The sequence below is a fragment of the Gambusia affinis genome, linkage group LG12, assembly GCF_019740435.1.
Source record: "Gambusia affinis linkage group LG12, SWU_Gaff_1.0, whole genome shotgun sequence".
Lineage (NCBI taxonomy): Eukaryota > Metazoa > Chordata > Actinopteri > Cyprinodontiformes > Poeciliidae > Gambusia > Gambusia affinis.
In genome coordinates, this window is record NC_057879.1 from 25,765,928 (window position 1) to 25,791,889 (window position 25,962).

Below are 25,962 nucleotides of genomic sequence, written 5' to 3' on the forward strand. Positions count from 1 at the left end.
ATCTTATTGGGATATGCTGATCCAAAATATGATTATTCTAAAGAAACAATTTTTAAGTTGCAGCTGCGACCTTGACGCTGCTCTGCATGCTTTGTTCTGATTAAAGCACAATTAGATTAAAACTTTCACTTGTCTTTTCTCTCTGTAAAGCAGTGATTGAAAGAATAGCATGAATTATGTAAAGCTGGACTGCAGCATCAAATCCCAATGTTTAAAATGCTACAATTTTTTTTATTACTTCCCATCATGCTGTTGATTTATTCACTAATAAATCAAATTCTATCCAGTTTGCTTTGGCAGATTACAACAGTGCTACATGCAGGCTCTATGGAATCCACCAGAGGGCGCTGCCTTTCTGACCACACCCATATTTTCCATCTTCCTGATGACTAATCCGTTCTCAGTTTGAATTTGTTGTAGTTAGGATCCGACTTACCAACAGTATGGTTACTTAAAGTTAAACTGACTGCCCTCCAACACATCTGGTACAGATATGTCCATTTGAAAATCCTTAAATTTACATTACATGCAAGCAATCTCCCCGTATCATCTTGTGTAGGATCATCATAAAGAGCCAATGACGAGCTATTCCAGTAGAATCTACCATGTTTGTATTTAAAACATTCTAAAATCTGATTGTAAATTTCTACAAGACCTGGATTTTGATTGAACCGCTCACATCGTCAGAAATATAATCAAATCAAATCGATGCGGATTTATCAGATTTATTCAAAAAGTACAACAAGCAAAAATAAAAACTACATTTTGAAAACCTGAAGTCACTGAAGAATAATGAGAGATGAGAGTTTGTCTGACAAAACAGGGTCACAAAGCAGCACATGCATATAAGAGGAAGGAAAGTGTGGCAGGTTTTTCAAAATAAAATATAAAAGGTGTAAAATGCATGTTTATTAGCCCCTTTTACTCCGACACCTTTCTATAAAATCAAGTGCAACATATTGGCTCTAGAGTCACGTCTCCCAATAAATAGAGTTCCCTTGTTTGTAATTTAATGTCAGTATTAAGAATCAATCAAATTTTATTTGATGTTGTTAGTGCTTTACATTATAAAAACACAAAAAAACAATTGAAACATTAAGTTTTCCTAAGTACATAATAGACAGAGCAAAGAGAAAGTAGAGACGAATTCTTAAAGCGACATAAAACATCTCCATGTTCAATCCATCTCAAATAAAGAGTTTGGCACAACAAACCAGCCAATTCATGGCTGCTCAGTTAAACTGAGGCAAGACAAAGAGATTGTTAATCTCAGAATGTAACTGGAGGAGCTGCAGCGGGCCACAGCTCAGGTGGACAATTTTAACCTCTGAATATGCTAAACCGGTACAGATATGAACTGTGTTATAATGGTTTATCACACGAAATCTTATGGAAATCCACTGAAGTTTGTGGCTGTAATGTGGCACATGCAGAAGTTTAGGGGTATTAATAACTTCTGGAGGCATATTTTAAAAGACTGAAACCGAAAAGCAACAATGTAAGTAACAACAATGCTTTTACAACTGATAATATGTTCCTGCTGTCCGCAGTTTGAGTTTTGTCTTTCCAGACAGACAGAAATGTGTCCTTGACCGACCCCCGCCCCGGTGTCCGTCCCGTCCCTCCCAGCTCGGCCCCTCGGTCCCCGGCCCCTGGGTGCTGAAGAGCATGATCACAGTGTGACAGCCTGGGAACCGACTGCTGACCCTTTGATGTGGAATTAAAGACACAGGAGCCCGTTCTGCCACAGTGGCAGCACCACCATGGGACACAAAGGAGCACAAAGATAATGCAGCAGCATTGTGAAATCACTGCAGTACAGACTGAATGTCTCAGATCTACACATGATGAACCATCTACAAGTGGAAGCTAATTCTTTTTCATTTGTTCCTTGCATTGAGAAGACTCAATCCTGTTTCTAAAACTTGAATTCTTGCCATGACAAGATGCTGCACAAAGTAACCTTTTGCTGTCATTTGTCAACAAGCAAGTTGTCATTTTTTTCGGAGTCTGAGGCCAGGAGAAACATTTCTGCAGTGATTTGTGTTTTGTCTAAACAAAAAGGCCAGATCTTAAAGAGCTAATCATTTTGATCCTGGTAGTTTTTAGTTTTTATGAATAAATTTTGTAAGCATCAAAGATAAAAACATTGGTTTGTTAAGAAATTGAAAACAATTTTAAAAGTAACGTAAAATTTCGGAGGGGGTAATAATTTTGATCTCAACTGAACCTCAGAAAGAAAGTTGTGACTTTTTTAAAGCTGTCAGCATGTAACCTCATTTGGTAAGATAATGAATGTGAAGATGAGAGCTGAGAGTTCTTGAGATTCTCTGTTGTGTTGATTGAATCAAAAACTTTTCATCAGACAACCGTTTCAATAAAGAAATGAAGAAGTCTACAGCACTTTTATCTTGTTAAGTAGCAGAATTTTTTTGTGGCCTAAACAGAAAAAACAAACTGACAGAGAGGCAGACCAGATAAAAATCATTTTTGTGTGCTTAGATACTCCCAAAGCTAAAATTAGCAACCACTTTAAAATCTGATGCTAAACTCAACAGCTGTCACATTTATTTTGTATTAAATCTGGTTTCCATAATATGATCTCTAGTTCAAAAACTAAAACACTTAGACCGTGTTTTAGCATGTTGTAAAAATGTGCAACTAGAGTTAACAAGACATTAGATCATGTAGTCCAACATTAAGCACTGTTAGAATGGATGCAAATAAAAGGAAACAACAAATAACTGCATCACTGGCCTGCAGGGATTCACAGAGTTTCTCACATGCTTCATTAGAAAATGCGTAGATGATATGACTGTTACCAAAACCATCAAGAAACGTGGAAAATTAAAAACCATGGCTGACTGGAGAGGTCTTTCACTGCTGCAGGCGTTTAATGCTGCTTTTAAATTTTAGAGATGTTGCTGATCGGTAAAGCAAAATCTGTCCTGAAGGCAAACAGGCTGTATGGGCTGAAGCTCAACAACTTCAAAGGATGAGTAAAAACTCTCTGTGGCTGTGTTAAGGATCCCACTGCAGCAGTAGGTCAGGGTGAAAGGTCATGTGTACCGCACTCTCTGTTTACCACCATGACCACATCACAACCTCAACACCAACAAATCCACCAGGTTTGTAGAAAGGATTGTTCAGCATTAGAACAGGCATTTTCTTAATTTTAAATCATTTTAACTTGTTTAATGATCATCAAAAATATTCTCTTAAGAAAAACATCAACAAACGGCATCAATAGCATCTTTCTCATAAAAATGAATATGTTTAATCACCAACGCAAAAACTGTTTGTTTTCTGTTGATCAAAGGGTAACAAGCAACACAAGTGAGTGTTTTCCTAAAATGTGACATTATGTTTGCCTGCTAATTGCTGTAATTATGTAATTAAATATCATTATTGGAAATGAAATTGGCTGATTTAGTTCGTAGAAGATAGACATGCTGCTATGGAAACGCCTCTCCATGGCAGCAGGAAGGAAGGACATGGAGGCGACGCTCACCTTTAGCCATCCTGTTGAGGACCATGTCGATCAGGATGTAGGTCCCAGTTCTTCCTGCACCGTCACTGAAGGGGCGGAGCAGCAAAGGATGGACAGAAACAGGCATTAGTTACATCAGTGGATCATTTCGGTTTGGAAAATTCATCAAAACATCCTCAGCTTATATTAAATTTGTACAAAATTTTATTGAATGAGCAGCTCTATTTAAAGCAGCAAATAAAATCAAATAAACATTTTAAATAAAAACAAACTACTACCCCTTCTCATTGTTCTGCTGCTTCAGACTGAAGGGAGTTACTTGTGCCATGAGGTCACCGGCTTGGTTTATTTTTCTTTCCCAAATTTAAGAATAAAAAAACCCACCTGGAAATCAGATTGTTATTCTTCATAAGCGCCCAGTTGGTTTAATAACTAACCACATAATCAAGAAGTAAATCAAGTTTAACTTATGCCTGCTAGAATAATAAATATATAGGACGGCAATGCTTTAGCGTTATTTAGCTAAGGCAGTGTATCATCTACTGCATTACAGATATGCAAAACCTTGATGGGTTATAGAATTAATTATTTAAAAACCTGAAGATGATGAAGTTACTCATTTAATTCAGTGTCAGCACAAAACAATGCTAAACTATCAGTTAGTTTTTATGTTAGTGCAATGTCCACAGTTAGTAGTAGAGTTCTGCAGGTCCATTTGATCCATCATCACCTAGTATCAACATTTAGTTTGTAAAATGCTACCAAGCACACCAAAGAAATAATCCATCCATTTTCTGTACACCCGTGTCCCTGGTGGGGGCGGGAGGGCTGCTGGTCCAAAGAAATGATTATGTCTCAAACTCATTGTGAAAAGTTACTCTAATAAAAAATAGCAAGTTAGAAATCTTAAATAGGATTCAGTTGTTCAACATATAGGGATGTTTTCCAGGAGTATCACTGTTTCGTATTTCTCTGTTCTGGTTCAATGTCATCCGACTACAGCAGACAAATAAGGTGTTTTTTATGACTTTACTATTTTTACTGCAAGTGGATAAATAGCTGCAGATGTGTAGATTTATGTTGTAAAGAGCTTAAAGTCTTTGGGGGAAAGTTGAAATATGAAGAGTATTTTCCTCTGTTCCACATAAGTAACAGACTGGAAACAGAGAGGAACGATTTATTAGACAAAGTAATGTATTTGGAAAGAATATTTTGTACTATGGATTTATTTCAAGCATGGAAAAGTGAAAAATGTATCCTAAAAGTTTGTTTCATGAGATGTTATATCTATTGTGTGGTGTGCGTAGTCTTGTTTATGCAAACTGTTGTTTATGACTTTCCTATAAATTCAACAACATTCTGAAGTGCAATATGTCGTACTCAGACTAAAGCTCAGTGAATAAGGTGTGAATTAAGTTTAAAGTTTGAACTTACAAATATACCAGGAATGAACAGGCATTGGGTCAGTGTCAGGTGAAAACTTAGAGTTTCTAAAAATGAGTGGAAGTTGATACAAAGTCCTAATATGGATAGAAGTAAAAACTTTATGACTTTGCCCTCAGAATCAAAATATTCAATTTTCACCGGTAAGTCTGCATTAATTGAAAAATAACATGGAAGCAGGTGTGTGTGTGTGAGTGTGTGTGTGTGGAGGGGGTGGAATGAGCATGCATGTGCTTTCATCACAAGTTGATCACAACGTCTGATATCCAATCATGACAGAACAGAGCTGAGGGCTGTGAATGAACATGTCAGGATGTCTGCGGCGGTCTATGAATCTATCCCCAATGACACTAACACGGAAAAAAGATGGGAAAGAAGAAAAAGAAAAAGTAAAAGACAAGATGGAAACGGACACCAGAAGAAGGATGGAGCAGGAGAGATGCTGTGAGGTTATTGAATTTCAGCATCTGCACTCCTCTGTTCGCTCACTTCTCTTCCTGATTGCTTCACCCTGCTCTCTGTATACATTAGGGCGATAAATGGCACTGCAATGTTGGCTCTGAGAAACCCATTTGGAAATGAAAGTATCCACACTCAGTCTTTTCTTTGCTCTACCGTTACACAGGGTGGGTCTGCTCATAGATTCATCAACGGATTATGGGTCCAATTTCATCCTTTGACTTACTCAGCCCTGTGTTCAGCATGTTTATGATACACAGCGTTAGGTTGAGCAATGGCCAGGTTGGGCACATACATTTTTTTTAAAGTGTTACAAATGGTTCAAAAAAAGTAAACATTTAACCGGATATTTCAGCTCCAAATGGGATTGTTGTCGACTAAAATAATGTCTGGTTTCGCCTTGTTTTAGAGGAACCCAGAGAAAATAACTATTGAATAAGAGAATCAACGCAAATGCTTTACCATTAAAAATCAATTTTTAAAAATAATAAGTCAACACTATTGAAGTAAATGAATCCATTCACAATGACAGACGGAAAACAAGGAGGAAAGAAGGAAAATAAAAAGTGAGATGGAAACAGAGAAGCATGGAGCAATGGTTCAACACAGTACATTTCAAACAAACTTGGTGCATTTATTTTTTTTAGGTTTCTCTCATGTTTATTAAAGTATGAATTTAGATGTCACAGATTCTCTTCCTATTCTTTCATGTCATCCAAAACACAGACATAACACTCCATGACTGCTTTGGCAACAAGGCTAAAGACTCTGTGGCTGAAATAAAAATAGAGCTGATTAAGTTAGAGCTGCCTTGAGTCGTGTGGAGCAGAAAAGAACCACAGTACAGTTCATGTGTGATCAGATTCAAGAGATTTGATCTCTTTTGCAATGTAAATATTTTAATCCCACAGAAAACCTCATGAACTAACCCAGGAGCCAACCAACTAAACTACAAGAACCCATACAGAGAAGGGGTCACCATCACTAAGGACTTGGTCCAGAAGATGATATCCAGAATATGTGAGAAAGAATTGACTCTGTAAATGTGTAAATCTTTAAAATGTGTTAAAAACTAAAAACAGCAAAGATGGCACACTTTATAAAATAATTGTACAAGGATTCTTGGACCCAAAATCCAAATTTCTCCATTTATCTTATTAGTAGCTACTTGTGGACCCTTTAGGATAACTAAGGAAATCAAGTTTAAGGAAAAACAAGGACCCAGGCTAATTTGCAACTTACATATTTTATATCAAAATTATATTATGAATTCCTGTAAAAGAAACACCACAGTGAGTTTAAACAGCCACTTTGTTGCCCGCTTCAAAAATAAGACTATGTTGCTATGGTAACATTTTGTTAAAACATCACAGAAGTAATTTATGTAGATGTTATACTTGCCTGCAGTGGACTATGATGGGACATGAGCGACCCCGGTAGCACTTATTAACTTTCCTATGAGACAAAACAAAAACAGAACAGGAAGTCAGTGTAAATGGCATTCAGGCATAAACAAACTGATTTATTCCCTGATACAATTACAGTTAATACACCTGGAATATTTTCAACTTTGGACCATTGACCAAAATTCACCTGATCTTAGTTTTCAAATAAAACGGTGTCAGGACAAGTCAACATCTGGCAATCAGGCGTTATGTTGACAGTGTTTACAGTTTCACCATGTGGCTTCAAGATTCTGAATTTAGTTTATTTTACATTTTCAGCAGAATCATAATGGAAAGCGAAACAGTCCTTTGAAGGACAGCAGCCCTTTCTGAAGCAGAACCTTTCCTTTAAAGCAGTCAGTGGATTTGTAAAAACATGAAGCTGCTGGCTGACCCGGAGCCAGAACGGCTTGATCCCAGCTGGAGGTTTTTCTTTTCATGATGACACCTCAGATTAATTACATTCAACCCAAACAAATTATGTAACAGCAGGCAGTGTGCACGAGAGACATTAAAAAAATTACACTTCAAACTGGCCGCTTTTAAAACCTCTAAACAAGAACTTTGTACAAACATTTTTAAATGTACAACTTTTGAAGCAAAAACATGGTACTTAAAAAAGCTGGTTTCAAAACCTCATAGTAATTTGGAATAGAGGTTAACAATGGCAGTTTACATTTTCTTTAGTAATATTTATCAATCAATTAGTATTTATTCCCGACACAAGAATGTGCCATAATAAAAAGATTAAACACGTACAAAGATTACTTTGTCCTGCAGCTTTAAAAATAAAAAAATAAACATTTTTTGTGTCTGATTAGCTTTCTCCACATCTTTACAGAAATGTTAAAAAAGAAGAAAAAAAAACAAAATAAAGCTTACTGCTTCAAGGATCAGCTGACTTCATTCAATATCTCAGGGCTTTCAGCAAATTATGAAGTAAAATTTTATTATTATAAGTCTGAAAACTGCTGTTTTCCACTTCATCCAAAACTTTTAATTTGAATTTTACATTTCTGAAGGCCAAGAAACAATTAGCTTCTTTTTCCCCAAATATTTACAGTAATTGTCTCTTCCCAGGTTCTTGCCAATGAGAGACAGAAATCCAGTGGCTGCTAGAAGTTCTGCTGCCAACATTTAAAGGCAGATAAAAAAATGTCTGGAACAAATTCATGCAGACGGACAAATATCTGGCGAAGTGAAAACTTGAGGGAGCAACTTTATTACCAGGTGATGATAAAGTTTTTTACGTGCTGGAATCTTCTCCCCAAGGCAGAAAAATCAACAGACCGAAAGAAGACAGTCTTTGTTGCCCACTGCATATTAACTAACAACTCTAACATTTAACTATTTGTTTCATTATATAAAATAAAGCAGTTTAATCCCAGAGAAGCATTTTGTATTTAACCCAGAAATATACCTTACACACCATCGGTTGTTTGCAGCAAGAGAAAAACAATCAGGTGAAAGTAAATGGTTTTTTTTGTTTGTTTTTTTAAGGTTTTCAAATTTTTTTCTTAAAAAAATTTTCAAGTACAACATAAGCTGAAATTTAATAGGACTTTTAAAACAAATTACACAAAAAATATTTATATGAATAGAGGTCCAAACTGCTTACCTAAAGAACTGAGTTGAAAACTTTATGAAACAGTTTTGTAAATTAATACATTAGAAGTAAAATATTATTTCATGACTTCAGTAACAAATACATGTTTTGATCAAGAGATCTATTGAAGATGGTTTGTATACTTTTATCATTCCTGAACCTGATGAAGGGAAAGCTTTTGAATTATTATAAACACACAGCGAATGCCTGCCTTTTGTACAAATACAATTTGATGCAGTGTTTTATTATAGAAGTTAAAATTAATTACACAAATAGACAAAAAGCAAATAGCAGAATCATTTTGTGGAATAAAGTGACCACTTTGCCATTAATTGCTTTTTCTTTTTAGCGAGTTTCAATCTGTAGGATCTGATTAACAGTCGTAGCCTATTATTTTGTTTCTCCAAGTTGTCAATTTTAACCAGAAGAAACCTGCTGGAGAAGAAGAATATCAATATGAAGCCAGTCATTCTTTCTCTGAAATAAACAAGAGGCTAACTGTGCAGGATTGTGTATCAGCGACCAAACAGAGTAACGTCAACTTTACACATAAACTTCAGTTATTTTAGGACAGGAATAAATGAACAACCACAAAGAAACTCCAGTCAATACGTCTCCCCACCTAACAGAAAACCCTACACAGAATCGACAGAGCTCCCTGAGGAAAATCACTAGTGACGTTACCATGGAAACAGGCAGGAGAGGATCGCCAACGAGCAGGGTGGGCGGTTGAAGGGGTATGGAAGTAGAGAGGGGGAGCTAAAATCAAAGAAAATGGCTTCAGAAGCCAGTTTAATGGTCAGGTAAAGAAAATTTACAGACTGATGACCAGAAAGGAAGGAATCAAACCGTAACCACGGCGCCAATTGGGAGAACAGATAAACAAGTTTAGATTATTGTGGCTTAAAAGAGACAATAAAGTGTCTCAGCAGCAGGATTCCGACAGTGAAGTTTCAGGTCAGGATGGGTTTCACCAAATGGTTTTGGCAGATTTCATGGAGTTGAAGAAAGGATGAATTGATCAGACTGAGAAGAATAAAAGAGGATGGATTATTTTTTCAAAATGAGTCCAAAAACCAAATCCAAAGGATAAAATCAATAAAATAAACTGTTGGAATGGTTCAGAATGTGGTTGTCAAATTTTATACCTGTTTATATATTTTCCTTGGGTTATTTCACTCAATAAACGGTTTTGTTTTTTTGTGTGTGTTGATCATTTGGATTATTAGCATCATCAGGTATGAATTTCTTGTCAGAAACCAGACCACAAAGATATTTTTCCCTGGTTTGGTGTCGTCCCATTTCTTTATGTTCTGTTTCAGAACTTTAAGGGGATTTCAAAAGTTCTGAAATTTTCCACACATGACGAAGCAACATCCAGGTCCAGAGTTACGACTACATTCATTTTTTTATTTCTTATAGAAAAACTTTCAGAAATAAGTTAAAACAAAATTCTTCAAATGCCTCCATAGATTCTCTATCATACAACTATTAGTTTCAACTTTGTTTCTTTTAAAGCTGATGTGTCTTCTGTCCACCACTTGTCCAATTCACTAATTTTTTTTGCAAACATTTCACAATACATCATTGTAGTCGAATAAAATAACTATAACAAAGTAAAAAGCAGATAGAGATAAAATGAAAGGAAATATTGATCTTTAAAATATTACAAGAATCTCTGCCAGTTTAGAAGCAAAAAAAGAGAAAATATACTCTTGAGGAATGGTGATAAAAGTTTGTGACAGTCCTATAATTTTATAGTCATTTGGATTCAAAGAACATTTTATTTTCTCTAATGGAGAGTCCAGAATGCCACTGAACAATGATGTGGATCAATACTTTACATTGGTAAAAGTTAATAAAAGTTCTCCTGTGTCTGCATTTAATATATGTGATTAAAATAAAAAAAAACTTAGGGGCAGCAAATATTGTCCTTCTTTTCTCCCAGCCTGCAGCCGAGAGAAGCCTCATCTTTGTGCTGGACGTATTCTCAACTCAACGGGTCAGAAGTTTTCAGAAAAGACGAGCAGAAACTCACTGAGGGACGGATGGAAAGGGGAGGGAGAGGAAGACAAAAGCAACCACGAAAGAAAGGGATACATGGTGAGAGAGGAGCAAAGATCGGAGGCAGTCAAGCAAACCAGGCGCAAGCAAAAAGGGAAGAGGTCATTTCAGATCACCGAGCACACCGAGGGTAGAGAGGAGGAGGAGGACGAGGAAGGTGGGGAGGGAGGAAGAGGAGTGGTGCTTGGTTGTAGAGTCACAGTCTCCAATGATCACTTTTGTGACTATGCAACTGGACTCATATTACTAGCTGCAACATCACAAAAATGACACTGGCAACCGCTAGTTAGCTGGTAAAACAGGAAGGGAGAAGCTGGAGAGGATTGCTCAGTCAGTCCACTGTGAGTACATGCTGGCCAAAGCGTACAGACAGGAATACGTCAGCCATTATCTTCAACACCCCGCCCCAAAAAAAAAAAAAAACAGGTCAGGTTTTTTTTATTATTATTTGAAATAACCGCAGTAATAAAAAAGAAAAATGTCTCCCAGAACGCTTCCTTCATTGCGTTGTGACCCTGCTGCCCTGTGAGTAAAGGCAATATTTCCAAACTGATGGTGCGTGGCGACGCCCACCAGGCCCCCTTAGAAAAGCTGTGACTCTCGATATCCCACCTAATTGATGTGCAGCGACACCAGCTCTACACATGAAACAGGGCTGGGGTCTAAATCCACAGTGAGAGAAGGGAAAGCTCACACCTAACAGCTAATACAGTACATCAGTTTAAAAAGAGGTCGGAGGTCAGCAGGAAGGAAGTAGCACCACAAATAAAAGATTACCTCAATCACCTCAATACATCCAGAAGTAAACATGGATGTCTGAGGACATTTAGATGTTTCTCTCTTTGCATCACAGGGTTATGAATATCATTCATTAAATACTCGTTTTATGGATTAAGATTAAAAAAAAGTTCAATTGTGTTTTTATTTCTTTTGGTCCTTTGTATTCGTAAAACCTTTAGTTTTTCCAAGTTATTTTATAAGGTCAGTGGTAAAAGTTGCATTAATCAAAAACAAGACGGAGGCCAGAGAGATGTGGAGTAAGTAAAACACCAGAGTCCCATGCAGAGTGTTGGAAGAGGGGCATCTTAGTGAAAAATATTAAAACAAACTTGTCAAATATTTTTAAGCAAGCATGGTATTCCTGAAACCTGTTCTCAGTTTTTTCTAGAAGTGAAACATCAATTATTTGGGGGATATTTGTTGACTTATTTCCAATTTCCTGTTAACTGAAGGCGAATACTGTCGATGTCTGCTGAGTGACTTCACCTCACTCTGTGAAGACTTTACAGTACATTAAGAAAATAAAACACATAACCAAAACAATATGTTTAACGGAAATATAAAGAATAAAGGTGCAATAACCAGGTTATATAACTGCATATCTGTAAAAGCGATACTTTTTCTTTGAACCTTTTTTTGATTGTTTTTTAACATTTTGTCTTGGCCATCGTTTACAGTAGGTTTCTGGTTAGAGACCACAAATACATGCAAATAGCTAAAATCAATAAATGCATTAGACCCATTTTAAAAATGTTAATAAATGTCTGTTTTAATAGTACAGGAACTAAATATAGCTTCCTATGCATTAACAGTGGAAACCATTCTAACAGTGCAAGAGAACCAAATATTTTAGACACGCTGCAGGAATTTTATTTTAGGATATATGTTACATCACATGAAATATTGTTGTAAGTTCATATCACTTTGACACTAATTCCTAAAGTTAAAATCAGAGTTTATTTTAGATGTGCAGAAACACTAGTTGGCACCAAAGATGCAATCTGAAAAAGTTTGTTTTGCAAATTAACTTTTTTTTATTAGAATTTTCTTTGCGCAATCAAAGCAAAGTTAAATAAAAAAAAGAGTAAATGAGGACTTCAATTAAAAAGGCTTAATTAGACTTATTAGGAATTAAAGTGCAACTTGCAAAAGCTCAAAGCCTTCTCAATCCAAATTAAAAGGGAAACGTAAGCACTTCAAATACAATTCATCCTGAAAGTGTTAATCAGTAGGTAAGCAGAGATAAACACAGACTCGGGTTGTAATCCAGCATTGTGTGCATTGGTGGAAAACATTCAGTTCTTCAGGATGAAAGAGTAATTGCAGCATCAAATGTTCACTCCAAACCTATTTGGTTCCTTCAGCAACTCATTGATTTAGAGAAATTTTGAGAAACAAACACGACTGCGTATTTCTGGGTTGAAGTACTACCTGCGGAAGTCGAGGAGGGTCCGGCTGGTCTCCGGGACGTTCTGGTTGAGCCAGGTCAGGAAGTGGAACTGCGTGACGGTGCGCGTCTCGTTGGTCTGCATGTTCTTCAGGTAGAAGCTCCGAACCAGAAAATCATCGCACCAGATGTGTTCAGACACGAGGTTCACCTGTCAGGATAACGATCAGACATGCTTTATTAAAAAAGAGCCTGCTGTGATGGAACAAGACAAACACAACACAGTCAGAAGGAGTGTTGTCTTTGATGAATCTTCCTGTTGAGTGCAGAGTCCCACAACAGAGGCACTGAGCTCCTTATTGCATATAATGGAGAGTGAAAAATCATCAAGGCTTTTAAACATGTTTGAAACTGATGTTGCCAACATCAGATGGTCTTTATTTGCATTTGGGGAGAAAAAACAAGAAGTCCTGCAGTAAAAACTCCTTCACCTGCATCGTCTCATGCAGCTTGATGTTGCACAATGAAATGATGACCTTATCTGATCTTATCAGGTATAGAAATGCTGATAATGTTTCCTCCACCACAGCAAGGCTAAAACTGATGATTAGAGCCTGGAAATCTTCCATACATACTGCATATGCCATAACTCTGAATTTTGTATTCAACTAAATGCAAACTCACGGTGTGGAGAAGAAGCATCAAACTAAACTGGCTTCCTGTGCTTTGATTTTCTAGTTCGTCGATGCAAAAGCTGCACTGTGCCACTGTGGGCCCAAAACGAGTTGGGATTGTAGATGTAAGTGGACAGGATTAGCATGAGTAATGGTGACAATGTATAAAGCACGGTCAGGACAGAAGAGAGCCTCTGATTTAACAGACTGACCACCATGAAAGAGCTGAGCCTTCACACTGAAGGATGGTTTACAAAGAGTCAAATAAAGGTCACTAAAATGGTTCTGTTTCATCTAGAAAGCTTTGGATTTGGATGTCATTAATGATTTAAATGATTTATCTTAGATTATTTTCAAGCTTAACCCTTACAAAAAAATCTCATGAAAATCACATGTGACTTTCACATATGGTTCACGCAAATTTTACATGTGAATGATGTGAATCACATGTGAAAGCACATGAATACGTGTGATTTTGGAATGTTTCGTGGTAAAATCACATGTGAAAACATGTGATTTTTTGGTGGATTATGTGATTTTCATGGGATTATTTTGTAAGGGAACTTACAGGTATGAGCTGAAACACTTCAAGGTAGAGCGACCTTTACCTCGTAGATGTGGTACAAGTTGGATCCTTCGTCGGGCCAGTAATGGTAGCACTGCTTCACCCCGTTCTCCACCAGAGGAGTCAGCATGACGATGACCACACAGCCGTTCTCCCACACCATCTGCAAATAAAACACTTCACTAAAACGCCTTAAACACATTATCCTTCAGCTTCAGCTTTGGACAGGACTCAATTTTTTTCTCAAATCTAAATTTATCAATATTCCTTTTAGGGTTAGCATTTAGATTAGGGATGAACAATACCGATATCTGAGATTTAGTGTCAGCCGATACCGATTTGATACAGAAAAACAGTGCTGAATTGATTTTTATTTAATCACAAACATAAATGTACTGAAATACAAATTTATGTGATAATGCCACACCAGTACTGCACACTTAAATACACCAACAGCTTTACAAGCTTGGCCAATTTCGCATGTAGGTGCATTGACATTGACAATTCGACCAGCCCTTACTGTTACCACCTCAATCACTTTCTTGCTACATTTAAAAACATTTCAGACAAAAAAAAAAAATCACTGTCATCCAAAATTTGAATTTCAAGATTATAATCGGTGATCGTCCAGAAAACTGCAATCGGTGCAACACAACTTTCACTTGTTCTGTCGGTGCAGTTAGGAATATAACAGCCAATGTGAAATGAATAATGAAGAAACTGAAACTGACAAAAGAAAATGAGTAGACTGCTTTGGTCAAACCTATAAAAAGTAAATTGCAACAAACCTTCTTTCAAATGGTTCAGAAAGAGGAATTAGCAATTTTAAATATAATGTAAAATAAATAAAGAATGACGTCGCTCAGAGCAGAAAGCATAGAATTAGACTGGATAGATCTGCCCTAATGGATTGGGCACACTCTCACTGACACCTGATCAAGAATCTTTTTTAAATATCGGGATCGATGCAGATATTAATTTCAGATTGGTACATAGAGTTATTCGTGTGAAGTGGCAGAGAGCTTTATTTGGAAGATGAACAACGCCTTTCGAAGTCTGCCGACTGGGACTCCGACACGGATCTCCACTCACCCACACAGAGGTTTGATAGTCTACATTTATTCAGATTGCTATTATTTTGTAAGGACAGAAGAGTCTATTATGTGGGTGGGAGGGAAAAAGAGCGCTCACGTTCTCAGACTTTGGTTAGAAATCAAACGCTATGAAATGTAATTACTGTTGCTGTAAAGGCCGTTCTGTCCCTCCACTGGATCATTCCACAGCCAAATGTTGCCTCCCGCTCGTATTTTTCCTGACGGCGGCCATATTCTCACAGCTGGGTGGGCCACGCCGCTCAGGAGATCCACTCCTCTCCGATCAGAGATAACAGCCATCCGTTAATGGGAGCTATAAAACAATAGCGTTCTCACATGACCGTGTTAGATGGCTGCACGCGCACTTCATTGGATGGTGATTTAACTGATGTTAATTGTTGTCGGTTCTGAGTTACAGCCCCTCCCCGATCCCTCCCTCTCTGCTCCCTTCTGCTTTACTGATTAGCCTCGCGGATCCAAAGCCGTGACGTTGCATTTTCTTGAGAAATGGTGTTAATTTGTTTTAGCTGACAGGGGGAGAACTCTCCTGGAGCCGCGTGGATGAGCTCCCTTTATCAAAACCAGAGCTTTGTGAAATACACATTTTATTCAAACCCGTATTTTCCAGTGAAAAGTGAACTGCACCAGGAGCGCTTCATGTTGGATTCTTTAAGTCTGGCAGGTTGATCTGCAGCGTGATGGATGTGTTGTAACGACATTGGCCAGTTTTGAAACGCAGAAGTCTGATGAAACAGTAAATGAGGTTGACCAATGAGCAGCAGCGTAAAACCAACAGCAGAAACAGATACATGTACAGCCGAAGCTTTATTTTTTCACTTGATTTATAGCTTTATGTATATTTTTGCACCTTTTTTTCATCCATTGAGGATCAACGTGCCGTTATAAACGCTTCTAAATTTTTATCTTCCCTAAATAAAATCACCATTTCTCACATTTTTTTGGTATTTCTTTTAATTTATTCTTTCTTTGCCATCATCAGATACTCTGGCTCAGTATCATAAGCAACAGCCTACAGTATAATTGGTCCACCTCTGTGTTTAATACTTGTGGTTTCAGATTTAAACTCTGCTTTGGTTTAAATATTTTCTTTGATTTAACTTAATCAGCAAATGAATATCTAAGTTATATGTTTTCTAATGAGATTTTGTGAAGTAGCCTTCATCTTTTCTTTAAATAAGAGCTTTCCTGTCAGTAAAAATGAACAAAACTGTCTTTGTACTACTAAAGCATTTAACAGTGCTCCATTTTTACTGATTTTTACTTTTCATTTTAGCGGCAGGCAGAATTCCTACTCAGGTCAGCTGAAACCAAAATTTATGGAAGCTGAATGTATTTCTGTATTAGCAGACTTTATTTTAAATACAATTCAAGCACAGATTTTTCAACATCTTTTTGTCAGCTTTGTTTCCATTCCCTGCACAATGGCCGCTGGAGACGGCTACTAAAATATTTCAGCTCTTACAAACGAGGTAACTGAGATTTTCTGTTGTATGCATGAAAAAGCGCAGCATGATTCCTCCTGATATGCTGCCAGAATTGTGTTCTGCATGAACAATTTGTGCATTGGTTTTACAGTGTAGCTCTTTATAAGAATCCCACATTAATATAAATAAACCAGTAGATAAACTTTTACTGTCTAGTGAGTTACAGCAAATTCACTGAACCCAACTGAATTTTTAAAATTATTGAGAAATTAGATCAATTGCTAAAATTGCATCAGACACAGTGTACTGTAATTATTCATATAGTTACATTTGACTTGAACTGACTTGAACTTGACTCTTAATCACTGAAAGAGTAGATCTGAGTTTTATTTGATTTGAAATGAATTATTGATTCTTTGGAATTGGCTGAATGTGAACTGAAGATTTTTGAAATCAGTGGTTTTGAACCAGAACCTACTTATTCCAACATAACTAGTTTGAGGAGGGAAGAATTAGAATGAGTTTATTTGCAACAATTTGGCTTCAACTGTGTTTTAATTACCTTGAATATTCAAGTGAATCTGACTGAATTTTCTGGAATTAAATCACATTTTATCTGTCCTAAAAGAATAGCTAATTTGATTGTAGGCATTTTGAAAAATGACAACCTGAGTTTATTTAGGGTGAGTTAGATTGAACTAAATTGTCTTAAGCAAGACTGGAGCTGGAAATGGATTATAATTATCTTGAACTGGAATAAAATCATTACTATTAATTCAATTAAATTCAGTAAAATGTATGTCAAACATATGGGAATTAAACAACGTAGACAGAACTGCGTAGAGCCGAGAATTTAAGTCCTACATTTATATTCCTTTAGCTAAGAAGACTTACTCATGTAATTTGTTTGTTTTTCTGTGCTTTGACAAAACCTTTTCATTTCAGACTGAATGAAATGAAATTGTTTTCATCTGTTGTTTAGAGGATTTCATTCCAGAACTGTTGAGAAAATGTGCTCTACCTTGAAGTACTTTTATTTTCTTTCTGCTCCTCGTTCACGGTTACCTGCACAATTCCAAACCTAACAGAGACTTTACTTGTTTGACAAGTCGACCTTTCCTCCCGGCACAAACACCCTCCACCCCAACACCGGCTAAAATAACTTATTGATCCTCTGCTCTCCAATTCAAACCCAATCCAACATTGGAGACAGCGGGAAAAGGGTTTGCCACCTCCTACGTTAACGACGTATGGCGCTGTCGACCGCTGCACACGTCTGTGTGCGCCGCTGAGGTGGAAGCACTGAGCCTTATGTGGAAAGAGGGATTAATAATGACATCCACAAAACAAGACGGCCTCCTGTGTGAGTAGCTGCTCTAATAAAAAAATCGGCTAGCTCTTGTTTAAGGGGGGTGTATTGATTTTCGTTGTAATGGTGTATATGTGTTGTGCACGCGGATTTTCTTGGGTCTTTACCTGCCAGAAATCAGCCACAGTGGAGGGCAGGGGACCTTGAGTGGCGATGTAAGCCGGGTTCCTGGGATCATGGTCCATCTGTGGGGAGAGAGGAAGGGAAGTCTTGAACTTGTTTTTACATTTTTTCTTTTTACAACCACAAACTTCAGTCTAATTTACTCAAATTTGAAGGAGCAGACCAACATATAGTGGTGAAATGTTGCAATGTGAAAGTCTGGCGTGCATTTTATTTACCTCACAAAAAGAGAATCCTAAATTACTTGGTGTAATCTAATCTATGCATACAGTCGCTTGCAAAAGTATTAATATCTCTTGAACTTTTCCATATTCTGTCAAATATCTTGCTGTTTGCTCCCCAATATTCTCTTAACCGACCTCCGAGGCGTCACAGAGCAGCTGGAGATTAGATTATCAGTGTTTCTCAATTCCGGACCTCAGGCCCCCCCCGCCCTGCATGGTTTAGGTGTTTCCCTTCTGCCACACACCTGGATTGAATATGTGGGTGATTAACAGGCTCCTGCAGCACTTGATGGTCATGCAATCATTTGAATCAGCTGCTCTGGAGTAAAGGTACATCTAAACCTTGCAGAGCAGGGGGGCCTGAGGACTGGAACTGAGAAGCGCTGGATTAGATTAAGGGTTGGAAGTCATCAGGCAACTTCTGAAGGCAACAGAGAAAATGGTGCTGAATATTTTATACACCGCACTTTTCAGTTTTTTATTTGTAAAAGAAAATATTTGGAGTCATGTATTATTTTCTTTCTACTTCACTAAGGAGATAGCGTGTGAAGTATTTTGGGCCTGAAAGCGTGTTCAAGCTGCCTTACGGTTCATTATTACATTCTACACGTTGTTGCACAAAAGAGAAAAAAATCTATTGAGCAGAGCCACGAAAATGAAGCTGGAAAAAAAGCTTCACTTTGATTTGCAACCTCTAACAACGTTAGAGAGAAATCGAGGGAACCATTTGTAAAACTACCTAAACCTAAGACAAAACTAGATAAGCCTGAATCCGTTTTGGGTTGAAACTGTAGACCATTTACTGTGTCACAGCACCATTTCTTCCCTCCTTGTTCTCCTGTTCGCAGCTGGAAGCTTTGCAGAAAAGAGGTCGAACAGGAACTCAACTTCTCCTCGAACTTAATGAAAAGTGCAGAGGGATGGTGTAGGCGTCGTGAGCAGGAGACGGCAGACGGAGCGCGAGCAGAACCAGCGCAGGAAGTGAGTGACACCCCCGCGTATTAGCATGCAAATTGTACGGTAAATGTAATAATTGGCACGACCAATTTAACTGGAGGCAATTACAGAAGGAAGAAGGATAATTTCTCGGGCTTTTCCGCACACCAAATTGTCTTTAATGGTCCTTGGTGGCTTTTGTGAATGCCAAACAATAATGAATGTCTAATGAACTTAAAAGGTAGTAAGACAGAGGCAGAAAAAAGAAAGAGAAAAGGGAAAAAGGTGACATGTTGCTGGGGGGTTCTGCTCATTAAAACATCAGCTAGAAAAATGAAGGCAGAGGTCTGAAGGTTTATGTCTATCCTGTAGTTACATCTACTTTTGTTGTTCTGGGACTGTTCTCCTGTTTGTGACAAGACGTTTCCATAAAAGGAAATTCTAATTCTTTTATAACTTATGATGTTTCATTAAGAACTACACCTTGCTGCGGTCCCATAGAGCTCCATAAATGAGATCTAATGCAGAATTATTGGGAAAACATGTCTGGGAAACTCACTTTATTATTGTTTTAATATGTAACATTGACATAGTTAGCTTATTTGTTAGTTTATTCAGGTGCTGTTTTATTATCTGCACATGAAACAAAATGTGAAACAGCAATACCGACGTTAGCTTCTGATTTTCCTGTATTTTGGTGGCATCTGGACCAACTTGGATCAGCTGCTAAACATTTAGACTTGTCAGATCTGGATCTCTGCTGCCTTTATTCTGTTTGTAAAAGGGCAAAAAAAAGTTTAAAAGATGTTTTGGCATCTCAGAAGTTGAATAGACTAGAAAAGCAGTGATTTGACTATGTGGGATCTGTATTGGGAATGTAAAACCAAGTTGTCAACAGGTTTGATAGAAAAAATCTTTTGCAAATAAGATTTTATCTCTTAAATATTGGAAAGAAAAACTCTGGATATTTAAACATTTTTCTAAATTGAATGGGTTTTTCCCAGTTTAATGCAGGTTTTACAACACAGCATGGACTCTCCAAATCATCTGGCTATGAACTTCTCCAGATGTGCTGCCTGGAGACTTTTTTAACAAATACTTTTCCTCAGGAAAAAGCTTTGCTGCATGAAAAAGCTACAGATAAAAAACGGGTAAAACTGACAGAAAAAGACGATGAAAACCAAGATCCTGGGATCAGGGAGACTTTGCAAACTCATCACCTGTCTTCATCTCCCGACATCCCGTTTTCTTCTTTTCCATCTTAGCGGAGACGAAATGCTTTCTGACTTGTCGAAGTGTCTCCAGTATAAAACCCTGCCATTAATGCAGCTGGAAAAGGACAACTGTCTTTCTTACTACCTTTCAGACATGTTGCTTTAAACAAAAAGCAAACGTGTGGGAGGTGACACATGTAATTATCCCTTCTGCTGGCTTTTTGTCTCTTCCTCACTAAGACAGAAAGAGTCACATCCACTGGATGTTTCCATCCCTCAGCCTTAAGTCTGGGAGGAAGTTTGACAACGAGGGAGGCTGTTAAATTTGTCAAAGGACAAAACAGAACTTTTGCTGCGTCTATTTCTACTTACTTTCTCTAAAACTTGATTTGTTCTCAACACAAACCCTAAAAACAATCCCTTTAAATTTCTTTAAAAGACAAATACAGAGTTTCTTCTGGGTTGTTCATGTTTGACTGACTGTTGGAGGCTCCAGCAACCGTCTGTAACTATTCTATTTCTGGTAAAAATACCTTTTTGGAGCGTGTTGTGGATGCATCAGTTCCACGCAAATAAACTCAATTACAAACTGAATCCTAAACCCAACATCTTTTTTCATTCTCACTTTAATTAACTCATTTGTTTCAACATCAAGACTCCAATTAAATATTTAGCATCAAATATTTTATTAGATCTCATATCACAGCTCATCACATGTGATATCAATAAAATAAATTGACATTGTGATTTTAAAATGATAAAAGTCGTGTGAGGACTAGTGCCAGTAAATTTACCTCCTCAGTAATCTGCTGTTTACAAAACGTGGCTTCTGACCAGAAAAATCGTAGACACGGCCCTGCAATCTCTGATAAGCTGCTGTAATCAGTTAAATTAAAGCATCAACTCTAGGAGTTTGTTTTATTTTCTGGAAAAAAGATTGATGGTTATATATTTATTTATACATATATGTAAAATAAAAATATATCACATTTTTGTCAATATTTAAGAGTATGAGTCAATGAATGAATGTCGTCAGAACCAAGTGGTTTATCAAACACGACAGCAGGGAATCAAATTATATTTAGCCCCACAGCCAATACATTTTTTAATAAACGAGTTTTATGGTTATTGACAGGCTGCTGGAAGAAGATCCCAAACACGGTCCTCTTCCTTTGGTTGGAGCGTGGGCGAGCGAAGGATGGAGGAAATTCCTCAAATAAGCGCAGCATCCGCCATACGTTCACATCCAGCCATGCTGTATTAATAGAGCGTGTGGGAGGTGGGAGCGTACGCCTGACAGTGATCGTGTGTCAGTGTGGGAGTTTGCTATTTCTTTTATGTCGTGTGTGTGTGTGTGTGTATTTACTGCTCCATGCATGTGCACCCTGGCAGAGCTTGTGCTCCTCTTCGGGCATGTGCAGCTTCATGTGTTGGTTTCTGTGTCGGATCTGTTGTTGCATTTTTGACGTTCGACAGAGTTGCTCTTTTGTTCTCGAATAGTTTTGATTTCTTTGGTTTCTCGCTGACACACACACACACACGCACACGCACACACACACACACACAGCCACTTTTTGGTGTGGTGCCCAGATTTCAAATGCATAGTGTTTCTGTTGCTTTTAATGGAATACCAGTGTATCTGCCTCGGGGGAAGCATAAACCTACTATTCCAACACTGGTTTCTAAATTGATTCCCTCACTTACTGAATTCACCTGGCTCTTTTTCTCTCCCTCCTCCCCCATCCGTTTCCTTCCTGCAGGCTGCTTTCCCTCCTTAAATCGGTACTGTGCCGAGAACGGGGCTCAGCACGCCGAGCACAGGCACAACAGTAAACACAAAGCAGCGTTGAATTAGCATAACCCAAGGTCAGAAACAATCATTTCCCAAGACCCCGCAGATCAATTTGAGTTCCACCAAATGTAAAGCGAGTCCTGTGCATGTCCTTCCTCTGAACGAACACCCGCCCGGGGTGTCTGCTGTATGGAGATCGTTAATATTCATGGTGGAGAACGCGGGCTCACTGCGAGTCTGCCACCAAAGTTAAGCAAGCGTTGCATCAAAATTTACATCGGGCAACGGTAGACTGCTTGTGTTGCTGTGACGCCCACAGGGGCTGGAGGGTGTATGAAATGCAGAGTTTAGAAAGCAGATGAGGTGCTTACTACTGGGCTGGCATTGATGTAGTCGGAGTTGCCTTGGCTATTCTCCACCTTCAAGGTGATTCTGGAGTGATCATCTGGAACAGAAAAATGAAGGATTCAGCATTTTTTTTGTCTCACTCAAGCAAGTTTTAGAATGAAAACAGGATGTTTATCAGTTGGCATATCTGCTGACCAAACTTTTGAAACATAACTTGCATTTTCTCTTATAATGAATCAAGTTAATCTTCAGCTCACGACAGAACTGGTGGAGCCGAATGGGGAAAAAAAACAAAAAAACACTGGAGATGCTCCTTGAAGTTTGATGGGTTAATCCCTAAATCTCTCCTTTCATCCAAAAAGATCTAAAAAATTGTCACCACACTTCAAACTTTCTACAGTGAAGCTCTGAAACTGCGGGCGCACTGATGTGTCAAAGGTTTAATCAAAGGGATATCACACTGATCCCAAAGATTACAGAAGTACAAGCAGAAATCCAAGGACATTTTAGGGCTAAGATGGTGACTTGTGCATCCAGTGACTTGAAAAGCTTCTTTTTAGCTTCAAGCAGATGTGCTGCTCATCATCTCTGCTTCATTTTTTAATAAAATTTTCTTATTCAACAGAAGTGAAACCTCACCAGCTAAATTGGCAAAAACAGTTCAGTTTTTTTGACACTCACAGAAGCTTAAGGTGCTTCAAATTGGAAGCGCAATTTATTCCCGACAAACCGCTTTCCCAGTTCACAATCTGGATTTCATTAAGCCTCGGCCCGCTGCTGGGACTGGGACAGCACTTTTTCCTTTTTTTTTTTCTAGATGGAGCCATTTCCACAAAGGCTTAGAAATTTTAATCATTGATGAGGCCTGTGCAGGAGAGCTTTAATAGAAAACTAATTTACAACCCTTCTGCTCGCTGCATCTGCTCCTAGTTTCTGATTATAGAGAAAAGGCCTGGAAAACAGAGATGGAGAGTTTAACGCCTCCACGTCTGAATGATACCAGGAGGTGCAAAACCCAAATTAGGTCAATGTTGGTGGGTATTTTCTTAAAGATTTGTTAAAAAAACAAGAGCTTTGGAAAAGCTTCAGAAACCGAGAGAACTATTGATCGAGACCACTTTAAGATTGGAGCCTCTTCTCTGTAAAGTGGAAAGAAATAAGGGGAATTTAACACTTTTGCACTGTAATTTATCAAAAAGAAAATAAAACAAGGACATGTTTGAGCTGTACTTACATGCCACCACAGCAGTGGAGCGGTTCTTCTTTGCATTGCCATTCTTCAGGCCGGTGGTGGTCGCATTGGGTTCAGCCTGATAAGCACACAGAGCCTCCCACTCCTTCGCCAGGCGGTCTTTATTCTTCAGGTGATCCTCCATGTAAGACTGAAGGAGGCAGGAAGAAGAGAAAGTGCAGAAAGTTAAAATATTTATGTGGGGAAGAAGGAGATTCAGTTCTGAGTTCAAACATTGAACAGATTCCTTCAGGAACTTTCCAGCATTTCCTACAGATCAATGAATTTTAATCTGATTCTGTGACAGAACAAAATACATTACACACTGAATAGGATGGAGAACATCACTGTTTTGAAATGAGCGTTGTTTGAGTGGCCCAGTCAAAGTTCAGATTGAAATACAGTTAATAATTTGTTGTAAAACCTCAATTTTGATATTTACAGATTATCTCCATTTAAGCTGACTGGGATTGAGTTACTGTACAAAGAAGATCGAAAAAAAGTTATGATGTGTGGGTGTGCAAATCTGGAAAAGACTTCAAAGGCTTTCATTGTGGGAAAATGTGGTAAAACATTTAAGAAACAATTTTTATGCCTATATCTTAAAATCACAGTAGAATACATACATTTACTCCTTGAGAATTATCTTAAAATTAAATTTAGTAGTTTATAATTTCAGAGTAAACTGACAGAATGAGCAGCAAGGCTCTGGTTCTTTTATGAAAGAACATAACAGTATAATGAGAATCAATGCTCCAGTTGGAGATGATCTAATATTCAACAGTTCAAGAAATCCAGAAAAATTGTGGCACTAAATAAACGACTAGTTGAGCTGAACCGTGTTTCTGAACCACATGAAGGTTCTCCTCAGATGATCTTCTCTGAAGATTAAAAGAAAAACAAATCATTTAGACACCTCATTAGCCTCATATCTAAATGTCCACACGCATAATTTCTTCAGTTTATTAGATGCACCAATGTCATTTTAATCACTGCGCGCCTGTTTAATCTACTCCTGCTCTGAGTCATGATGGCCAGTTTCATCCTCGTTATTACCTACATTCAGCCGGTTTTCATAATTAAAGGCGGCAAGGTGACTTTGAACAATCGCCCTTAAAGTAACTTGGCTCCAGACCAAAACAAGTGGAAAAGTCGTAATTGGCCGTATCTGATGCAGCTTTGTTTCTGAGTCGGGAATCGGCGGCGAACGCATGCAAAATACCGACCACCGTCTTTAATAGATGAGGGTGCGAAACGAGGTGGGGTGATTCTTTAAATGGATCCGCCGGTGATTTATGGTGACAATTACAAACGAGGGGCTTATCTTAATCAGAATTAGCTTCCAAAAAAGGCCTAATGGCTCCGGGCTGAAATGAAAAAAAGTTTGTTCATAAAAAGGAAGCAGCAGCTGAGGAAGATGGAGGAAAATTGGCCTTTAGGTCTTTCTGTGTGCCCAGTTGGCGGTGACATGCACAGTGTAACATTAGCCGTTCCTTCCTGCAGTAGCTTCCCCCCATTATACTTGCTAAAAGCAGCCATGATGTAACAGGAGGTCGGATGGTGCAAACCTCAACCTGCATTGTGCTTATTAATGGCAGGAAGTCCAAATAAAGTCCACCCACACAGAAAAAGAAAAACACAGAAATAAACAGGAAGCAGGAATCAAATGCAACTCACATGAAACAAACATACAGGAATTTACACGAAGAAGACACTTTCAAACATGCACTGTCCAAATTAGATGCCCTCAACTGCCCTTTACCCCCTGCCCTCCCTCTCCCCCTCTAATGCCAGAGTAATAGGGTTTTGTGGCTGTGTAAAGGGATTATTGCAATCCAATCAGGAGGTGCTGAGATCACCATGTGGCGGCCAAACACTGAATAATCCCCTTACAGCAGGGGAGGGAGGAGGCGCGCAGCTGGCAAAGGTGCTCAATAAAAAACGCTACCGGAGCTGCCATTGTGGCTCTGACTCACCATACAGAAGCACCTGTAGGAAAGAGCAGCATGGAAGCCAGGCCGCATGGGAGGTGACATAATGCAGGAGCCATTTTGGATCGACTGAGATGGCGAATGAAAAGGGGAAGTGGGTGGAAGAAATCACAGCAGGACGCAGTTACTCAGCAAGGAAGAGAGGCCAGAATGCAACTCTGCCCTTTATCACATTCTTATTTTGTGTTTTATTTCTATTACTTAATAAACCATATCTTTTTGATACTTCCAGAAGAGGAAAAGTGAAACCACCCACCGTCTTTTACTGCGCCAGATATGATT

At 38.2% G+C, this 25,962-nt stretch overlaps 1 protein-coding gene across 2 annotated transcripts in view; it reads right to left on the reverse strand.

The window, feature by feature from the left end:
• The window catches only part of LOC122841639 (receptor-type tyrosine-protein phosphatase N2-like), a 180,379-nt gene that overhangs the window by 6,381 nt on the left and 148,036 nt on the right, over nucleotides 1-25,962 (reverse strand). For both annotated transcript variants that reach the window (XM_044135112.1, XM_044135113.1), the window contains exons 15-21: nucleotides 23,693-23,840; nucleotides 22,482-22,555; nucleotides 17,929-18,006; nucleotides 13,957-14,076; nucleotides 12,719-12,885; nucleotides 6,794-6,847; nucleotides 3,512-3,576 (exon numbers count right to left, since the gene is read on the reverse strand). In XM_044135112.1, coding sequence (XP_043991047.1) covers nucleotides 3,512-3,576; nucleotides 6,794-6,847; nucleotides 12,719-12,885; nucleotides 13,957-14,076; nucleotides 17,929-18,006; nucleotides 22,482-22,555; nucleotides 23,693-23,840 — 706 coding nt within the window. The remainder of the gene's footprint in view (nucleotides 1-3,511; nucleotides 3,577-6,793; nucleotides 6,848-12,718; nucleotides 12,886-13,956; nucleotides 14,077-17,928; nucleotides 18,007-22,481; nucleotides 22,556-23,692; nucleotides 23,841-25,962) is intronic.